The sequence below is a fragment of the Ictalurus furcatus genome, chromosome 10 (genome assembly GCF_023375685.1).
Source record: "Ictalurus furcatus strain D&B chromosome 10, Billie_1.0, whole genome shotgun sequence".
Taxonomy (NCBI): Eukaryota; Metazoa; Chordata; class Actinopteri; order Siluriformes; family Ictaluridae; genus Ictalurus; species Ictalurus furcatus.
In genome coordinates this window covers 22,567,454-22,582,648 of record NC_071264.1, presented here as the reverse complement: position 1 = coordinate 22,582,648, position 15,195 = coordinate 22,567,454, and the positions used below count along the sequence as shown (strand labels likewise).

The window sequence follows — 15,195 nt, the reverse complement described above, 5'->3', positions numbered from 1 at the left end:
AGCTACAGAACATAGATATTCTATGCGTCCAAGGCCCACATATGGGTGTGATGGTCAGGTGTCAACTAACGTTTAGCCCTATAGTTCATTTGTGTGTCTTGAAACAAAACTGCATATTGTTGCAAGACCAAGTCACATCATTTGTGGCCAAAGTTTTGAGAAGGCTAAGCATTCAGCACTGGTGCAAAATGATGCAATCACATGCACCATGATATAGAACATCACCTCCTACTCAGATCTGAAGGATAGGCCACCTTTATGTGCCAGTCATTGAACTGAAGTAACAATCAAACGTGGTGACATTTCACTCATTGACCACATCCGCCCGAGCATGTATGGGTGCATGACTCACCAGGTACCACTGCTGTGCAAACTTGGGGTCAACAGGCTCGGAGTAAATGTCCCTCTTCTTCCTCGGTTTCACCACTTGCTGCTCTGCCCATTTGACCTAAGAAACACACACCGTGATAATACAAGCATGTTTGAGTCAATGACACTCGAAGTACAAAAAGGCAGTATTAATAACCCAGGCAGTTGTAATAATATTACAAATCAGGATTTTAATGTTAACTGAAAATGAAGTGGCAGATTTGACTGTAGCAAATAATGTGCATACACAACTAACCTTTACTCCAGTTATAATGCATATTGCTGTAAATCAACTTCATTCATGTTCATGTGTCTAGCGTATTGGGAAATGATCCTACGACAAGCATTTGTGTTCATTGGGGCCTTACATTTAATCTGCCACTCTTTCCCAGGCCTCAGCAGTACTGAAATTAGATGTTATTTCAGATGTGGAGGCAAGCAGTCACTGTACGAGCGCTTCAAAAAAGGAAATATGCCCATCAGCTATAAACAGCTTTTCTATTTTCAGAATGACTTAAACTTTTATGTAGTAATCACATGGCTGGTCAGAAGGAACAGTCGACAGTTTAATAACTGCTTAGCATGTGTCTGAACACCCATCACTAAAATGATTCCTATATATTAAGAGAGTCATAGTAATATAGAAATTATCCTCATCATCATGGTAACAAACTATTTATAATGACTTGGAAACCTGTAAAGCAGTCAAGCTAATAAAGGCCAGTAAACTAAGAGAGAACACAGGTAGACAAACTCCTGACTGAAGCAGAGCATCCAGCCTCCTCTGTTCAGCAGCAAAGTGACAGCTCGGCTGAAGTGATCAGAGCACACAGCCAGAGTAAGTCATCCCTGACAAAGCTGCAAGGTCAGGCTGAAAGTAGCACATCTTCATCTTGGTGGAATTACCCAGGTAGCCAGCACTCAGGTTACGAATGCAAAGCCCAATCCACAGGCAAGTACCACAAAATGAGCAGTTTATTAGAAATGGTTTCATTCTGAAAGTAACACCCACAAAGGAAAGGGAGCGAGGACGAGAAGAAAAAAAAACCAAAACAGTTTAACGTCAGACATCAGAGAACATCAAAGAGTTGTCAACAACAAGAACAATCACGGAAAAATCCCAATACGCATATGTATTACGCATATGTATGGTCTACTGGACCTACTTCTATGCAACTTTTTTTTTTTTAACAGGATAATTAAATAAAATATAACATTATAAATAGCTGGAATGTATTATATATAAACTTATTGTCCTTAGGTTTTCTCTCTTCATTATGGTTTCAGGCCTATTAGGATAAACTAAATCACAAATAGAATAGTTAATCTAGGAGAAACACCACAAGTGATGTACATGAGGCCCACCATAGCTTAACGGTATTAAACCAGTTGTTGAATAGTTAGCAGGTTGAATACAGTGATTATTTAGCTTCTATATGAATGGCCTCTTAATGGTAAAGTGTCTCCTACGTGAAACCTCGTGTTTTTTAAAAAAAATTGATTTGGTGTAAACATGTGCCATCTTTTTTTATTACAAGGCATATTGATAAAATAGGAAACCGTTTGTGTTATACCATAAGATCCTCTAATATCAAATCAACTGATCTGATGAAACATGATAAAGTCGACCATTATTTCTGATACCTGGTCAAGTCTACTTTTAGTGTCTCAGGATTTTCACTTTTGAAGTGCATGCCTTTTTGAACTATAAATGTGGATTGCATAGCCTTTTCCATAGGAGAGGACTTTGATGTTGAAAATCGTTTAATTATTTAAATTTATATTATATATATATATATAAAAATGCTAAGGTCATGAAATATTAAAACGCTGTCTGAGCTTAGTATACATCTATAGAGAATTCGTTTATAAAGGGAACTCAAAGTGCAACAAGGCAAGAATTCATCCGAGACCAACTAAAACCCGGCTTATTATTTTTAACATTGATGTCAAAAGCTTTCTCTGAAAGAAGAGTAGGCTGAAGATTGTGGTAGAATTTAAATTTCTCTCTAATCCTGTACAAACTTCACAGGCCAGAGATAATGTCGAGCTCATCTCCTCGACTCAAATGGGAATCCACTGCATTCGCCATCAGTGAGCAATGACGGACAGAGTTAATAATGTAAACCTGAGAGCATTCCTGTGATAGACGTGTTTTAAGACTATATGTCTAGGTTCACTTCACAGACTGCCAAAACAAATGGGACCAACTCCATTCCAACCCCGAGTACAGCGTTAATGAGGCTGCATGCTGAACTTATGATCGAGAATCTCTTGATACTTGAGACTAGAAACTAGCGCCGTAATTAGTGTGTACACAGTCCTGAATATCGACAGGATTCTGTTCCCTATTAAGGCATTTCAATCAATGCATAAGGGCAATTAGAAAATAATTAGAAGCAAGTTTGTAGTTGTTGAAAGTGCGCCACCATTGCAATACTTGTATGCAGAACCATCTGATTTGCTAATAAGCAAAGTGTCTGATCTGCTGAAGCATCTACTAAAGGCCAAATCAGTGTATTCAAAAATAAAACTGATGCAGGATAAACAAACTAAGCTTAATATGCCAGCATTTTAGCTGTTCAGACTTTAAGGTGGAGAAAAACAGTAACCAATGCCTCAAGCAGTGATTTTTCCAAGTTATGGGGAAAGACTGAAAAATGCGGACCAGACGCTCCAGCAGTGGAGATAAAAATATCCATTATAAATGAGTCTGGAAGCATGTAATCTGGAAAAGCTTAACTAACCGGCCACTCTCCAGACATTTCAAATACAGCAGGCGGTGGTGGGTAACGCATATCAGAAGGAGATACTTGTCTGTCTGGACCAAAATTATTGTCATTTCCTCAGGGTATGATATGAAATGTGACGCTATGATGGCGGCATAACAAGTCTGAAAGCCCCCAATAAAAGGTTTCAAGGATAAAGCTTTGATAATCTTTCTAGCCGCTCCCATTTTCATAAGGGTAGTTCAGTTTAACTTCAAATTAGGAAAAGCAATGTAGATTGGAAAAAATGTTTGATCCCAAAGTCTTCTGTCTACAAGTGTTATTTCGTGATAAGAGCTGTCTAAAAGCCAGGAAGGCTCCCATTTCAATTTGGCGCTAAGGGAGCAAAAGAATTCAACAACAGGAAGTGGCGCAGGGCAGCTAGCGGAAATCTCATCAAGCTTTGTTGAGAGGGTGAGCAAAGGCATCTGGCATGACTCAAAGTCTTTCAGTAGCATCGCTGCTTACAGATATAAAATCACCTGTCTAAAATGACGTGGCTCCACTGCGGTCGCGTAAACATTAGAAACGTCCTGATCTCAGTCTGTGATTAGTAATGATGAAGCAAAAACATCTCTAACCAGTCATCTACAGAAACTGCTTCAGGCCCTGTTTGGTCATAGTTTCTGAATCGGTCCCATCTTGCCACAAGAGCAGGCCCATTATTGTTTTACTTGCTCCAAAAGCACATGAACCTCTATTAATCCTTACAGGAGACTTGATAATGAGTTTAATCAGTCGAGATGGACAGTAAAAACCAAGTAATGGGGAGAGAAAGCCTTTTATTTTTTTAAAAGGGGAGAATTAATTTTTTTTTGGCTCTCAAATCTGAATTAATGGCTGTTGAACCTCTGGGGTGCCTCTGGTCTGGGCGTCTGGGACATTCACACACACATTATAGAGACGCATGCACATCCCACCCAGTGTGCAGTCATTGTGGCGAGATCCCAGGTGGCCTCATTATTCACACACCTCATCACTTCTGCACACCAGACCAGAGTGTTTTTGCACATCTAGCTAAGTCAGCCTCTCACTCCTGAAGGCTATCCAGCACGAGTCTGCATGCAGACTTTAGCCCCCTGTAGAAGCTGAGTAATGGCACATACTGATCCACTCAGTGATTTCCATTAAGGAGATTTCTAGCCTCTGGATCTGAAGGTGTGCAGAGATCAGGTTTCATGTCGCCTCTGATCTTGCCATCTGGATCGAAGCGGCTGGCGAGTGACAAACGCTCTTATGGCTCTGAATAGCTGCAGATGTTAGGCTGAGCCATTGGAGACACCTCAACTTCAAACGCTCATGTTTCAAAAGTTGTCGAAGAAGCAGGAAGGCGGTCCTTTATGTGGTCTTAATGGAACACCACACAAATATGGGGAGTTGGTGTGGGAGTAGCCGGAGGAGATGGCAACACCAGAGGAGCTTCTGAGGGCTCTTTTTCAATTAAAGTCCGGCATAAAAAAAAAAAGCACCAAGTGGAAGACGGTACAAGCCAAGGATGATGTGGGCCAACAGATTTCTAATCATGCTCAAAAGAGACACAGGGCTTATCACCACACTGATCCCACAGAAGAAATCAATTCCCAGGAAGGCATACAAGACCTTACAAAAGGTTATGTTTACACGCAAAGGTTTTTGCCAGTAATTGTAGATCCCCAACGAACTGTTTATATGTACAATAAACTGAGCCAAGTGTGGACAATCTTCATTTATATGCGCATTAAACGTAACCCACAACATAGTTATGCATATTCAGAGCATGAGGCTTATAGCCGCCATTACCAGAAGTCTAGTCAGTGCGTTCAGATTTTTTAATCGTACTGCTTGTGTTAACAAGTTTTTAATTACTTCTATCTCAGCAAAAAAAAAAAAAATCATCCAAGTGTGATTATTAAACACACAGCAAGAAGAAGAGATTGTAGCCAGAGTAAAGCTGCTCATTAAACACATCTGTCTGACATTCAGGACCAAGGACACGAGACACAATGCACAAAATATCAATCAGTATAATGCTTTTATTCATCTTCTACTACCAACATTAAATGTCATTGTTTGATAAAATATAGATTTCTTGTGTTATACTCAAGTTTTCACCTCTTTTTTTTTTTTTTTTTTTTTTAAACAGAAATGTTCTGCATCTTGGCTGAATGTCTAGAAATATTAAATCACTGAACCAAATCTACGGAGGTCAGTCCACGTCCTGTGTCTGCTTCAAAATGTTAGTTCATTATCATTATCATCATCATCATCAGCATTATTATTAATAAAATAAAGTTTATTATTAGTTCAACGCCCATCGCACAGCCCAGCCAACCTAGATTCAAATCTGTTACATGAACTGTACTTTCTACCAGGATGGTTTTAACAAGGAGCATATTGTCTCAACACATGGGCAGATTCTGATGGTGACAGTAATTAGACAGAAAGATTTACTTGATTACTAGTCTTCTATTTAAGAGATTATTCAAAGGGTTACCTAGACCATTTGATCAGATCAAAATTTCAACTCCACAAAAAAAGTGGATGGTGAGTGTACATGTGTATATATACCGACCTTCCACTTTAATAGGAAGGCCTGTACATTTATGCAATTATCTTATCAGCCAATGATGTGGCAATAGCACAATGCACAAATTCATGCAGGTCAAGAGCCTCAGTTAATGTTCACATCAAACAGAATCGGGAAAAGTGTGACCTATGACTTTAACCGTGGCATGGTTGTTGGTGCCAGATGTGCTGGTTTGAGTATTTCAGAAAATGCTGGTGCAATGATGCTTTTCTACTCACCACGGGTGTAAAGAGTGATTATTTAAGTAGCAAGTATGCTTCAAGTTTTACGCATACTCTAGGAACAGCACACAGTACGCATGACGCAAATTTCATCATAGAGTACACGTGTACGGTATGGGCGCCGCCTGATTTTTCTAACCGTGCATACTTTGTACACGCAGGACGCACATGCACAATTAATTCTTTTGCACTATTTAGTTGTTCCACAAGGTGGCAACAGTGACCCAGGGCCGTTGATTCTCAAGGTAGTCGAAGGATAAATGGAAGAGACGGAAACGAGTGCACATTAGAAAGTACACCTGGGGCTCAGGTTGTAGAGCGGGTTGTCCACTAATTGTAGGGTTGGCGGTTTGATTCCCAGCCCACATGACGAAGTGTCCTTGGGCAAGACACTGAACCCCAAGTTGATGGCAAGTTAGCGCCTTGCATGGCAGCTCTGCTACCATTGTTGTGAGTGTGTGAATGAAAACCAGTGTAAAGCGTTTTGGAACCGCTAAGGTTACAAAAGTGCTATATAAGTGCAGACCATTTACCCGCGTTTGTATAACTCTAGCCTTAACGTGTATAAGCATTTGTATACGGATGCTAATCGTGGCGAGAGATTACCCAAGCATTGTTCTTCGTGTTGTTGTGATCCTTCTTCGTTGTCGTCCTTCAGTCCTTTGCTACTCTGTACTGACTCTAGGCCAGGAGAAGTAGTGCAAGTTGTCATATTATGTATGCGTCCACTGCCTGTGTACACGTGCATGTCAAATGGAGTATACTTTGAAAGGCTATGCGTACGACTGTGCGCATACGCTAGCTTACGTGTATAAAAACGAAGTATACCAGAGCCTTTAGAGGTAATATATCCTTCCTGGCAGCTCAAAACAATCTAGCCATTTTCTTGTGATCTCTATCAACAAGGGGTTTCCTCCCACAGAACTGTTGCTCACTCAATGTTTTTTGTTTTTCAGACCATTCTGTGTAAACTCTAGAGACTGTTGTGTGTGAAAATTCTAGTTCTATTCCTGAAGAGAAATATGTTGGGCTACAAACCCAAGTAAACTTGTTTGATATTCCCCGAACACTCTCCTACCCCTTCTAGTCTGACTTGAACTATGGCATTGTTAAATTTTAACTCAACTATCCATGGGGGGGGGGGGGGGGGGGGACCAAAAAAAACAAAACCTCATATCACACAGAATAAATGCTACTTTTGAGTGCACTGGCTCAAAAATCATACACTGCAATACTGAGTCGTCTTAAATGTTAAATGGAAGCGGTGTGGAGCACTTCACACATACCTGGGGCTCTCTGTGCAGGCGAATGTGTGTTCCTCTGTGTTGAGATAAAGACCTTTTCACCACCCTGCGGTGCCGAAAATGGTAGTATTCTCCAAATATCTGCCAAAACACACACAGAGAGGAAAAACATTTAGACTTGCATCTTAAAAGATATGCTTGGTAAAGCACAGAGTTGTTTTGAAATGTCGTAAATGAGGAGGCATTCAAAACGCATTTTCTAAGAAAACATGGTGGCAATACACTGCATAACAAAACCACATTCCTCTCTTACTTGACTCTTACTAAAGAAAAGGAGATTACTTTATGTATCCATCAAATATGGGTTTAAAAAAAAAAAAAAAAATCAGGATGAGAGAATAGTGAAATACATAGCAAGACAGATATAGTAACAATAAAAAGAAAAAAGATCAAAGAAGCAAAGCTGAAAGACAGGAGCACTCTACTCTCAGACATAAAGAGAAAAATCTGAGAGAATTAGACACACAGTAAGACAGCTACACTTAATGAAGCTGCCAAGTTAAGGCTGCCTTAATGAAAACGGGCAGCGCAGATTAAGCTGCTCCAGTATTACAGGTCATCTTAAAGCGGTCCAAGTGCCCCAACCACGACCTCATTTTTAGATCAAAAGGCGCAGACTACATGGTGAAGGCGTACGCCTGATGTACTGAACTGAAGTCAGCCGGCCTCCCATCCACACAACTGCCAAGCTTTAGTTTTCAAGCAGATCGATTCTCTGTCTGATGAATGGGAGAACACAGAAGTTCATGAGCTGCTAAACTCCTGATGTGTGTGTGAGACACATCGACATGTCTAACTGTGGGGGTGAGGGAAAAAGGAAAAAAAAAAAAAAAAAGGCATGGCATGACTGAAAACATCATTCAACCCCAGAATCCTTGCAACAAAAACATCGAATGACCCCTGAATGACAAACTGAAAGTTTCATTAGATGCTGAGAAGCTGTATAGATCATCATCAGCTCTAGCAAAAATGAGCTCATAAATATAAAATGAAAATGAGCGACCCTAAAATCCTGACAGAAAACGTAGCAATCTAAGAGACGGTGTTATGTTGAATGATATTAAAAATGACGTGCTGAATTTTTCACATTAGTAGGAAGGAATTCATATTCTAAGTGATCATCTCAAGTAAGGACCAAAAACCCCACATGAACAAGTACATACCTTAGATTTTGTAACTTGGGTACTCATCCACTTGTGTAATATGCTTAGATGTATTACGGAATGTGTAATACAAGCCTTTGGGTTTGACACCGAATTGAACAGATATGGGGTGGGGTGGATTGTCGGTGGAAGGGATAAAAAGCATTCAGATAAGAGGGTTTTTAGTCCTGATCTCCTCCCATTCATTTCTACTTAATCTCAAGTAAACAGCTTGTATTACAACACAAATTCCATAAGCCATATAAAACCAGTGTGGCAAAGAAAAGCAGAAAGCGTTCCGAAAACAGATTTGCTTCGAGGCACTGAAGCAAGTGGAGAAGCCAACCATAAAGACAATCACAGATTAGAGAACAGGGACGAAAAATGAATAAAAGGATTATGGCATAATGAAATAAGCACGGTACAAAAGAAGAAGAAACGTTGGGTATGACGGGTAAAATTATAAGTGGCTACTCTGCAATCAGAGTTCTGTAGAAAGCAGTGGACAAGGCAAAGTAGAGCCAAGGGCAGGTGCGTTCTGATCAAGCCGAGATAAGGGACTTAAAAGGCTGGATGTTAAGTCACAGCTGGATTTAGCGCTTCTAACTCTAGGCTTAGACTAGCACAGAGATGAAAATAATGCCATATCATCCCAACATCATGCTCAACTCCCCTCACACACACAAGGAAACAGCATGTCCTTCCCAAAACATGGCAACAAAACATTAGATAAGATCTGGAGTTGTGTCATTGGCCTCTGATCCGAAATCTTGAAATCTAAACCGAATACCAGATAATGCAGATGTATCTCAAGTTTCTAACGCCAAGTCTGAGAAGGCCTGCGCTGCACTTGCACTGCATCTCGAAGGAATGCATGGAACGTCATGGAGAAAGATATTTATGGACAAGGATGAAAGCAGACCTTAAAAAACAGGCAAGACACAGCAATAATGCTAGCCTGTCAGCGCTACACTGCTCCAACATCTAAAAGCAGAGCTGTGTCGTGAGAAATGTGCAGGTGGCCCAATTACCTCCCAGTGTACGTTAGACTCATCGTGTAGCTTCAGAAAGGAGAACAGAGCAGCACTAGAGAGAGATCGCAATGAGAGCCCCACATTCCCACAGAAATTAGTGCCATCATCTACAATTAGCCTCCACCTAACCTGACGTGTACCATTAGAGCTCCTAACTATCTATATAACAATCTGTACAAGCGCACAATCTCCTGCTACATTTTAACTAAGGCAGAGATCTAACGGAAAACAAAACGAAATGTTCCAGTGATGGAAAAAAAACTAAACAAAGGGAATGTCGACAGGCAGCACTGTGCGTGTTAAATTCGCAGCAGCCTCTAGGGATAATTACTGAAATGGAAGGAAGGGCCATCCAACAACCTCATTGAAATGCAGTGCCATACAGGTTTTAAAAATAATCCAGCGGTTGTTTATTTTCCAATTAAATAAATGTCAAGATCAGCTTGGTATACCAGAGAAAGCAGACCACCTGAAAATGAGAATTAATTCTGCAGAAAAGCAGAACCCACATGCTACTCTCGGGATACCAGAGCAAGCTTGGCCCATGGTAATGCTCACACAGACACAATATCTCTGGAGGAGTGCTTTATAGTCCATGTAAGGCCTTGAAAATATTATATATATAATTCCCCCCCCCCAAGGCCTTACATGGACAGTATATAGGTCTGCAATTGCCCTTACTTTTTGGGCAGTGCTATTTCTAACTTATCTTTTTTAAACTTGGCTGCGACAGCTTATTCAGGCACTTAAAAGGAACATCTTTGTCAGCCTAATCATACACATCATACACAAAATACGGGTCTGAAATGTCTATAGTGGTAGTTAAATATACAGGTCCAAGTTTACATAGAGTCTTAAAGCAAATGCACCCTATCTCAGTGAGTCAGACATGTGAACCCACATGTGCAAGCAACAGATAATGAAAAGTTTCCCCTCCCAAATTTGCAGCCTGAAGCAGAGCAGTGGAAGATGGCCATCTGGGATTTTTCACCCAGCATGAACTTGCCCTCTGTCTCACGCTGACCCTCTCATCTCAGAGACTTCTTGTGCTTCATCAACCTTATACTGTCCTCTTAAACATCAAGACCCTACACTTTTATAGACTGTTTTCCTTTTTGAGAAGTATACCACACCGTCACTTTGTGTTATTCATGCCTTTAATCACTCTCACTAAATTTCAAAGCCTTGAGCTAATGGTGTGTATTGGGACTGGGATCCTTTGGGCCTTTGGAATACCCAAAAAAAAAAAAAAGTTGTGGGAGTTTTTAGTTCATGCGAGTTTGTGCAGGAGGAACTCAGAATGTCTCTGGAAAAACAAATGCAATGTTTATTAACATTGGAGCGTATTGAAGGTGATGGCCTGCTCCAGCTAAGTTCATTAGAAAATATTGCAGGTGCCACAGGAGCAAAAATAATGAGCTGGTGGGATTGGTCAAAGTTCCTGCAGCGGAGAGTGGGATTTAAAATCAGTCCCCCCCACACACACACACACACACACACACACACACACACACACACCCACCCCTCCACCTTGAGTACAGACATTCATTGTTCCATGCTCCTAATAGAAGCTCTGGGTGTTTTCACACTTTGTCTGAAAGCTTAATTCCACAGCCGAGCTCCTTCGGTGGAGGAGCTCCTAATCACAGGTTTGCTGTCACATAAAAGAATTCCTCCCAAACCATGGATCAATTCAATCCACCAGGTTTGCAAAATGGGAAGCACTCGGTTCATCTGTTTTCTGTTCGATTTGTTTTTTGCTACCAAGACTCAAGCAGTGCAGAACAGCACTTTTCGGTATGGAATTTCATCATGCAGGAACACCCGCAAATAAGGAGTCCCTCTCGTAGATGATGAGTTTTAGACGTGCAGGCAGACACGAGATGGCACGCGCGTTTTTACAGTGTTCCAACCCTATGAAAGTGTGGTTTTATACTACAATACCCATGATAACTCTTTCCTCAGCATCATGGAAGTAGAAAGTAACAAGACAAGTGAACCATGTTACTCAGTACATGGCGCCAGTAATGAACAGCTCCCACACCTCATGTGAACCGCACCAGGGTTCAGTGGAGGCAAACCCCCAAACCACCATTTTCTAAAGGATCAGAGATCAGTTCTCGGCACCTCTCCCGGGCTCGAAAACAGCGTTCATGCTTCACCAACTGTACCAAAATCTGGGCTCAAACAACCCTTGGTCTGGAACAACTGCAAGTGAGGAAACAAGTCAGTACTATGTGAAGCATAAGCAACCCCCTCAAAATAGGAAGTCAGACACTACTTTGAAGTTGCCACATTTCCAAGTCAACAGTGTTACCGTACTCTAGGAGTACGTGATGAATTTACACATATTCCACACCATAGGTGATTCCTGGAAACCCTCTAACTACTCTCAACATAGATTAGACTGCGCTACAAAGTCCTGGTGTGCACGGACAATGGCTAATTAGACCGATTTCTCAAATGAGCAGCTGTGCCAGAAATGTGCCGGTGCCATGCTCACCCTGGGAACACTTAATGGCTGTCCAACAGCACATTTTTCCTCATTTTTTTAATAAATATGAGGTTATTAGCATTTTATCTACTGCAAATTAATCCCCAAAAGAGTTTGTGCAAATTTATGATGAGGCCCAGAGGAAAACATGCCAGCTGCATGCTAGCTTTCCTGGGGGCTGAGTAAATGGGGGGGGGGACCTTCACAGTCTGCTATGCTTTCTATCAGAGACCTTTCATCTAAAGCAGAGCTGCTTGTGTACTGTTCATGGAGTACACTGGCATGTCAGAAGCTATGGCTCTTACAGCAAGTCCGCACTGATTTAAGGTATCATCACACAAGGAATGGCTCAAGTATTCCCCCCCCCGAAGATGTCAGCACCATATAAGTAGAACTGTATAAAGAACCCAATAGCACGCACATTGAATTACTCGAGTCTGAACACTGCAAAACTACAAGACTGATCTGCAAGTTCTTCACAATCTATTAAAGGCAGATCGATCCAATGCCAAGCGCAGTCCTCCACATGTCAGCGCTCGTAAACTGCCCATTCTTTCAGCAAGCGCTTGCTTCTCAATGATTCTCTCAAACTAAATGAAGTGGAATCTTCTTAACATAGCAAATCACACTCTCCGTATCACGCTATAATATAATGGGTCGTTTGCAGTGGGCCACAAGAAGAAGTCAGAGGCAGATTAATCGAGACTGGTGGTGTGAGAAAGGATAAAAAGGCCAAGGAAAAATCGCAAAAGGGCCCCAAACTCTTGACGGTGCATGGTTACTATAGAAACTCCAGAGAGCCTGTACTGAATGACAGTTATAGCTGAGCTGAGTATGAGCAGCGTGGCAGTGAGGATAGGAGAACAGGAACCTTTTCTTACACACCAGCCTCTGTTACTGCATATCTGACTGTGCTGTGTGAAGAAAGGAACCAATCTGACTTGCACAATGGCATTTCAAAACGAATAGACTTTTTATAAATGAACAAGCCACATTAGGCAAAGCGTTAGGATTATCGCCCATGATGCATGGTAGGCCAGCTACCAAGAATACAATAGTATGACTGATGATATTAGGGCTGCAACCAACAATTATATTCATAATCGATTAATCGGTATTTTATTTATCACATATATATATATATATAAAAAAGTTTATATTATACATAGGTATTTATGCACTGCTAATTAAACTACAGTCCTGAATTAATAATAAAATCTCGTTTTCACTGCACCTTATGGATTCTTTTTATGATCATAAAAGTATGTTTATTTTGATCATAGCGTTTGACATTACAGCTCTTACTTACGTTCCAAGTACACAAATACAGCATACAACAACTATAAACTTGAATTAAACTAAACCTTTTAAGCAACTCGCACCAGTTTCCCCAACCCCTTGCACACACTAATGCATTTTGGATATAAACATACGTTTGTGCTCATGCATCACTGTCGTGCTTCAGTGCTACACAAGCTTCACTTTGTAAAGTTTGCAGGTTACAGTCCACTTAATTTAATATAAAATGCTCCCATGCCTTAGAGGACTTGGAGGTCATACACTTATTTCCACTGTCACTTGACGATTATGCCTCCATCTGATGTAATGACTGAGGTAATGTTGGGGATAAAAGGTAACATTGACACTGGGTATTCTGCTAAAGCTAGCAGCTGCGCATTACATGCGTTTGACGTCATGTGCCATCCCCTAGGAAGCGGCTTATACTTCCGGGTAGTAAAAAAAAAAAAAAAGGCTAGTGTTCCATTTGAGATGATCCTACCGTTGTAAAATTCATACACCACACGGTAGAGTACATAGCGAATAGTGTAAGTGTATAGTATGTAATTTGGGAAACAACTTTAGTCTGTACTCTCTGATGTGTGTTTTCAGAACAGAAGTACCGCAATGAGTAAGTGTACCCCGTTCTATGACAGGCCGACTAATCGATAATGAGATTCGTTGTTGCAAATCTAGAAGATAGAACATAATAGCTAATAAACATTCTTAAAATCCCATGTAATCGTCCCAAGGACTAACGGCAACAAGACAAGCTGCATTTCTTGTCTTATTAACTTTGAGTGAGGGCAATAAAGAGGGGCTGGTAAGGGAACGACTGTACCTGTAAACTTTGGCTTAGTGGTTAGCATGTTTACATCGCACCTCCGGAATTGGGGGTTCAATTCCCGCCTCCTGTGCACGGAGATTGCACGTTCTCCCCGTGCTTCGGGGGTTTCCTCCGGGTACTCCGGTTTTCTCCCCCAGTCCACAGACAAGCACTGTAGGTTGACTGTTATAACTGTGTGTGATTGTGCCCTGCGATGGGTTTGCACCCCATCCGGGGTGTCCCCCGCCTTGTGCCCCAAGCTCCCTGAGATAGGGTCCAGGCTTCCCCACGACCCTGTGTAGGATAAATGGTACAGAAAATGGATGGATAGACAGGGCAATCAATTTAGAGCCCTGTGGTGTAAAAGGAATAAAACACTTCGGGTTGGTAACGCATAACACCACCGTTTAATAATCTCAATGATGTCAGGACACTGTTTATGTTCTGTTGAGATAAGAAATTTACTTCATGCAGCTTAAGATCTGTCTGAATGCACAATTTATATACTTTAAGATCAACTGATCCTGTGTTTATCCCAGATCATCATAGGAAACAGAGTGATATACATTGTGTATGAACATTCAACATAGCAACATTTGAATATTTAGGTCAAACTGAGACTTTACAGCTGAATGGGTCTGCCTGTTTCTTTGATCGCTGTCTGAGTTAAATGTGAATGCGGTGTCCTAGGTGTGGATACAGATATGTTAATTGGATTAGGCCTGTTGAAACTCTGCAGGCTCCTGTCGCTTCTCACTTCCTTTGTAAAACCTCTAAGGACGGCCCACTGAAAGCCTATAAAAGTACAATGCATGTCTCCCTTAGTTACGCTTGATGACTACAGCACGAAACAGCATATTCTGATATTGTAGACTGATGCTCTCGACTGCGATAAAGAATCCTGCTGAAGATACTTCCATGTCTCCTGGTCTCCTCTGCAAAGAAACACATGGAGTCTTCATTTTTCACACCACATCAAGAAATGTGACCTGAATCTTTGTCCACAGAGTCAATATTAACTGATTCAAATGCTGAAGAGCTAACTGAGAAAAGCAACAACATAGCAAGCATGGGGAGTTTTTCAATCAATGTATGAAGACAAGAAATCAACAAAAATATGGCCATATAAACAAAAGTGTTCACAAACTATTACGTGTCATTAATTCATTAATGCTGTTCTTCAGGGCGAGGAA

The 15,195-nt window shown here is 41.0% G+C and overlaps 1 protein-coding gene across 4 annotated transcripts in view; it reads right to left on the bottom strand.

Moving 5' to 3' along the window:
• Positions 1 to 15,195, bottom strand: part of furina (furin (paired basic amino acid cleaving enzyme) a) — a 93,047-nt gene that overhangs the window by 34,856 nt on the left and 42,996 nt on the right. For all 4 annotated transcript variants that reach the window (XM_053635396.1, XM_053635395.1, XM_053635393.1 and 1 more), the window contains 2 exons: positions 7,211 to 7,309; positions 353 to 448 (listed from right to left, as the gene is read on the bottom strand). In XM_053635396.1, coding sequence (XP_053491371.1) covers positions 353 to 448; positions 7,211 to 7,309 — 195 coding nt within the window. The remainder of the gene's footprint in view (positions 1 to 352; positions 449 to 7,210; positions 7,310 to 15,195) is intronic.